This window comes from Tribolium madens, unplaced genomic scaffold (assembly GCF_015345945.1).
Source record: "Tribolium madens isolate multiple individuals breed KSU strain unplaced genomic scaffold, Tmad_KSU_1.1 Scaffold_7;HRSCAF=85;Tcas5.2_LG10, whole genome shotgun sequence".
Lineage (NCBI taxonomy): Eukaryota > Metazoa > Arthropoda > Insecta > Coleoptera > Tenebrionidae > Tribolium > Tribolium madens.
In genome coordinates, this window is record NW_025401050.1 from 10267226 (window position 1) to 10273279 (window position 6054).

Below are 6054 nucleotides of genomic sequence, written 5' to 3' on the forward strand. Positions count from 1 at the left end.
GACAGCACAGGGGCGGCGCAAAGGGGATTTTGGCACGAAAAATGACTAAAAAACGAGTTTTCCGTTCACATTTCACTTTGACTACGACACCAAACACAAACTACCGCGTTTTTGGCATTTTTTGACATCTAGTAATTTTTGGAACTAGAAGTTGGTACACAAATAAAACTAAGGAAAAATACTTAACTAATGCCCTTAAACCAACTTTACACCTTGTTGTGTTTCTTCCAATCAGATTTAATAAAAACTATTTTATTTTTAAGTTGACATTTGTTTGTCACTAAATTAGTTCATGTTGGTAATATCTGTCACTAAAATTGATCAAATTTATCCATTTTCAGTTAAACGATTTTTCCAAAGCAATGAAGAGGTGTTTTGTTGATAATTTTGTCACTAATTTGGGGAAATTTTGGCAGGTTAAAAGTCACTAAAACGCGTTTTGGGGCATAACTCCGTAAATACTCAATGAATGCTAAAGAATTTGGTATATTTGGAATCCTCTCGTCATTTTTTATCATTATTGGGGCCTCCGTTTCTTGTTTATTTTCAAAAATAAGCAATTCAAATTTGGGTTGGTAACACCTAAACCAGATTTTTTGCTTTTCTCTACGAATTTCAGTTCCTCGAACAATTTTAAATATAAACAAGTTAAAAACGGCCAATTAAAAAAAAAAAGTAGCACCAGAATATTTTTTTTAACCGGTCATTATTTGTTATTAGTTGTAAAAAAAAAATTATGTTTCAGCCATGAATTCGACATTTTCAAACAATTTATTTTCAAAAAAAAAACCTTTAACTATCCAAAAAACCGGAAAAAGTTAAATATGTATGTAAAACTTATAAAACAACAAAAAAAAACAATGACTCAAATTCTACTCATTATTCGTAGAAAAATTTTATTATTATTTGATTTGAACCCCAATAACCACAATTAATTAATATTAATTTTTTATCGCAAAAATGGTTAAATTTTGAATTTCGCGCACTGTCACTTTGACAGATCTAACCTCTAGATGTGTCAAATTTCCTCAAAAAACCTCAAATTGGGGCCCAGTTTGGTCGAAAAAATATGACATAGGTGGCAAAAGGGCTCCTGGGAGCGACCCGGGTGCTATTTTAGTTGACATTTGTTTGTCACTAAATTAGTTCATGTTGGTAATAACTGTCAATAAAACTGATCAAATTTATCCATTTTCAGTTAAACGATTTTTCCAAAGAAAGAAAAAGAGGTGTTTTGTTGATAATTTTGTCACTAATTTGGGGAAATTTGGCAGGTTAAAAGTCACTAAAACGCGTTTTGGGGCGTAACTCCGCAAATACTCAATGTATGCTAAAGAATTTGGTATATTTGGAATCCTCTCGTCATTTTCTATCAAACGCAATCAACTTTATTAAGGCCTCCGTTTCTTATTTATTTTCAAAAATAAGCAATTCAAATTTGGGTTGGTAATACCTAAACCAGATTTTTTGCTTTTCTCTACGAATTTCAGTTCACCGAACAATTTTCCATAAAAACAAGTTAAAAACGGCCAATTTTTTTAAAAAAGTTGCACCAGAATTATTTTTTTTACCGGTCGCTATTATTATATTAAAATTCAAAAAAAACAGTAATTCAAAATCTAGCCTTCGCAGGCATTACTCGTAGAAACATTTTATAATTATTGTGCGCTTTGACCCCCCAAAAACGCAAAAAATAATTAAACTTTGAATTTCGCGCACTGTCACTTTTGACAGATCTAACCTCTAGATGCGTCAAATTTCCTCAAAAAACCTCAAATTGGGGCCCAGTTTGGTCGAAAAAATATGACCGAGGTGGGAAAAGGGCTCCTGGGAGCGACCCGGGTGCTATTTCGCCTCTTTGGTCCAATTTTGGGCCATTTAAATTAGTTAAAAGTGGCGCACGCCACTGTCCCCCTGAACAGCAGAGCGCCATATTTTAATATGGCGACTCAAAGTAGACGAAATAAAATGTTTTTCCAGTATATATAAAAATACAAAGCGATAAAAATTATAAGAATGGGAAATTTTATTAAACAAACTTTGAACCAATAATATGTCAGCGACATTTTTCAATATGGCGTCTCAAAATAAACACTGTTATCTATTTCCACTATGAATTAAAAACAGAAGGCGATAAAAATTATTATAGAAATTGAAAATTGAATTACCAATTAACAATATGTCATCGCCATTTTTTAAAATGGCGGCTCAATATGGCCGAAATTAAAATTTTTACAAAAAATTAAATTTTTTCAAGTACAAAACAGGGATTTGATCTTTCAATATGGAATAATGAATACACTGGGTGTTTTTGTTTGGTTTTGGGTAATAAACAAATTTTGAATCAACAATATGTCAGCGCCATTTTTCAACATGGCGTCTCAAACCTATTATCACAGTGAATCGAAAACAGAAAGCGATAAAAATTATAATATAAATTGGAACTACAAAATAATGCCATTACTTTTTGAAAACAAATTAACAGTTTTTTTTAAGAAATATTAAAATATTTATTACATAAATTAAAGAAAGGGCATTAAAATTTGATAGTTTCGCCATAATAACATCATTTCCAGACTTTTGGAACACCATACTGCATCAAAGTGGCCCATGATTTTGACAACAATGTAGAGTTTTTCACTGTTGCCAACTTAATTTAAAAGAAATGTAATCAAACGATGAGAGATATTTTTCCTCATTTGGATGTTGAAATGAAACGTTGGTAGTTCCAAAATTGTTTTGACAATTAAAAATTACCTTGAACGTTTAATTAATCAATTAATAAGTGGGTTTGACTGATTTTGATCTATTCTACCGTCATTTGTCTTAATTATTTTTGCCGATTACAGATTTCTGTAATTTTTTTTAAAGAAAAATCATTGTAAAAAATCGGCAAATGAAACACCTAGCATTATTTACGTCATAATAATTGATTTACGTCTTTGTAACTAATTGGTTTAATTATTTTTTGCCTTATTACAGATTCCTGTAATGTATTTCTGCATGAAAAAATGAAACAACTCGATATAAATTAGTGTTATTTACTTCTTAATAAATTAGTACAATAATCCAATAAAAAATCTAGCGTTTTGAAATTCCAGGTCAGGGCTAGACCTCTCCGAAGTTGGTATGTCCCGTGGTCTGCGCATGCTCCCTGGCCTGCAATTGTCCATTTAAAAAAACATTACAATTCATACATTTGAGTGTAAATTTGTTAACATCAGTGAATTGTCGACTCGACTTCGCCTCGCGTGCCAACTCCTGTGCCTCATTCAGTATTTTCTCGTCATCTGTGGGGAAAATCGTCTGTATGTTGGCCCCCTGAAACACAAAAAATTGTCATGGCCAAGTGGGTACACCCGGGGAAAAAACTATTCACCACTCTAACTTTCTGCTCACACTGCGCTTTGTTGCAAAAAAATTAGATAATATGTCGAAAGACCCTTATTTAGGAAGTTGTTAATTTTATTAACAAATAGCTAGTTTCTTCCGTTTTTTATATTTATTTTTATTACTTCTAAACAAAGCAAAAAACCGAAAATGGTAAATTTAATGCCATAATAATAATAATAATAATAATAATAATAATAATAATAATAACTAATATTATACAGTATGTCCCCGGATATTTTTTATTTTATGCTAACACTGCAAGAAAAAACCATTTTTGCTTCACCTGAAACCAGTAAGTCTGTAATTTTAAAAGTTCATTATTTTTACTCAGTGGAAAGAAAATTTCATTTTTCTCTTGATTTTGAGCTTGTAATAATTAATAATAATATAGTCTACAAACAATAACATGTTTAATGTACCTTTAATCGAATTATTATTTTTATGTTAACTTACCTTTAATTAAACAAAAATAATTGTTTAATTTTTCTGTCACGTCAACTTTTTTGTTACAGACAATAACTTTCCTGCTTTCTGCACTAATGCCTCCGATTTAGAATTTATTTAAATTCAAATTGTTGCTTAATTATTGCAAAATTATTACGATATAAAAAATGCATGATCTGACATCATTGCCAAACAAAAACACCAAAAAACCAGTAAGTTTGAAAAATTCTTTAAAGAAATAAAAAAATAAACAATATAAAAATAAATTAAAATTGGATTTTGTAATAAAACTGTTTTGTTTTTGTAATATTTGTCTTTGTTTAATATGTATTATATTGAACAAAAAACTGAAAAATTTTGATGTTTTTATTGAAAATTTAAAAAAATCCTAGATTTTTGAGGAAATTTGAAAAAATTTCTTTTTCTAATTTTGTCGAAAAAATCCCTACAACTAGGGAAAAAATGCCTTATCTGGCATCACTGCTAAACAGGAAAACAACAAAAAAGAAATAAACTTTCAAAATTCTTTAAGGAAATAAAAAATAAACAATATAAAATTAAAATTTTTGTTTTTGTTAAATATGTATTAGCTCAAAAAATTTGATGTTTTTATTGAAAACTAAAAAAATCCTAGATTTTTGAGAAATTAAAAAAAAAAAATTTAAATTCCATCACATTGATGTTTTATTTTTTTGACAACGATGTCGTTTTGACAGATAAAGTAACGCAAGATAAATAACAAAAATGTTTGTAAAAAAACATAATTTTAATAAGTGGCAAGTCAAAAAAAAACAGCTTCTAAAAAAACAGTCATTTTTAACACATTCAATTAATTAATTAATTGTCAAAGTGACATCGTTGTCAAAAAATAAAATTGCCAATGTGATGGGACTTGAAAAGCAAAGAAAGATTATTATTACAAGTCCAAAAGTAAGAAAAAAATTAACTTTTCTTTCCACTGAGTCAGAATAATGAAGTTTTAATTACTGTTTTGCTCGTTTCAGATAAAGCAAAAACAACCCTTGCAGTTAAAGTGTTACTTTATCTACTCCAAAGAGCTTTTAAAGAAATAGTTTAACATCTGCTTTTTTGGCGTAAAATCAAAGGTAAAAATTTGTTTTTTTTTGACTGGCTATTATAAAATGTATTATTAAGTTCAGAATTTTGATTATAAAGAATGAACTTGATAGAAATTGGCAAAATTCACAGTTTATTAAAAAAATAGAAATTTTAACGCAACTTTAAAAATTTATTAAAAAAAAAGTACTGAGTAAAAATCAATTCTGTTTAATTAGAGGTCATTTTTAGATCATAATCTTTAATTAAAAAAATTACCATGGTGGGTTGCCATTTAAAAGAAAAAATTTTTTTTCCATAACTCGAAAACTAAAAGAAATTTCGAAAAACGTTATTCTTGATAAATGGTCACATTTTAATTGTACTTTGCGCTACACTAATTATTTTTTTTCGTAGAGTGCTTAGTTTACGAAAAAAATGCTTGGTTCCATACTTTTTATTCACTCGGTATGATCATTGAAGTAATTTTCACAAAAAGACATGTTTTTTGTTTTTGTAATATTTGTCTTTGTTTAATATGTATTATATTGAAAAAAAAACTAAAAAAATTTGATGTTTTTATTGAAAATTTAAAAAAATCATATATTTTTGAGGAAATTTGAAAAAATTTCTTTTTCTTATTTTATCGAAAAAATCCCTAGAACTAGGGAAAAAAATGCCTTATCTGGCATCACTGCTAAGCAAGAAAAGAACAAAAAATCAATAAATTTTTAAAATTCTTTAAGGAAATAAAAAAATAAACAATAAAAAAATAAATGACACCTGGCTTTTTTAATAAAACAATGTTTTTTTTTGTAATTTTTATCTTTGTTTAATGTGTGATAGGTTGAAAAAAGCTGAAAAATTTTGATGTTTTTATTGAAAACTAAAAAAATCCTAGATTTTTGAGGAAATTTCAAAAAATTCCTAGAACCAAGGAAAAAATGCCTGATCTGGCATCACTGCCAAATAAAAAACTACAAAATATCAATAAATTTTAAAAATTCTTTAAAGAAATAAAAAATAAACAATATAAAAATAAAGTAAAAAACAATGTTTTTTGTAATTTGGCTGATGTCAGATCCACCAAACAAAAAAATCAATAAATTTGGAAAATTCTTTAAAGGTATAAAAAATAGACAATATAAAAATAAAGTAAAA

General features: G+C 27.8%; 1 protein-coding gene across 1 annotated transcript in view; it reads right to left on the reverse strand.

Annotated features, from left to right (window-relative positions):
* Nucleotides 1-3025: 3025 nt before the first annotated feature.
* LOC123009921 (ubiquitin thioesterase OTU1) overlaps nucleotides 3026-6054 on the reverse strand; it is a 5735-nt gene continuing 2706 nt past the window's right edge. The window contains exon 2 of the mRNA XM_044406496.1: nucleotides 3026-3321. Coding sequence (XP_044262431.1) covers nucleotides 3109-3321 — 213 coding nt within the window. The 3' untranslated portion in view covers nucleotides 3026-3108. The remainder of the gene's footprint in view (nucleotides 3322-6054) is intronic.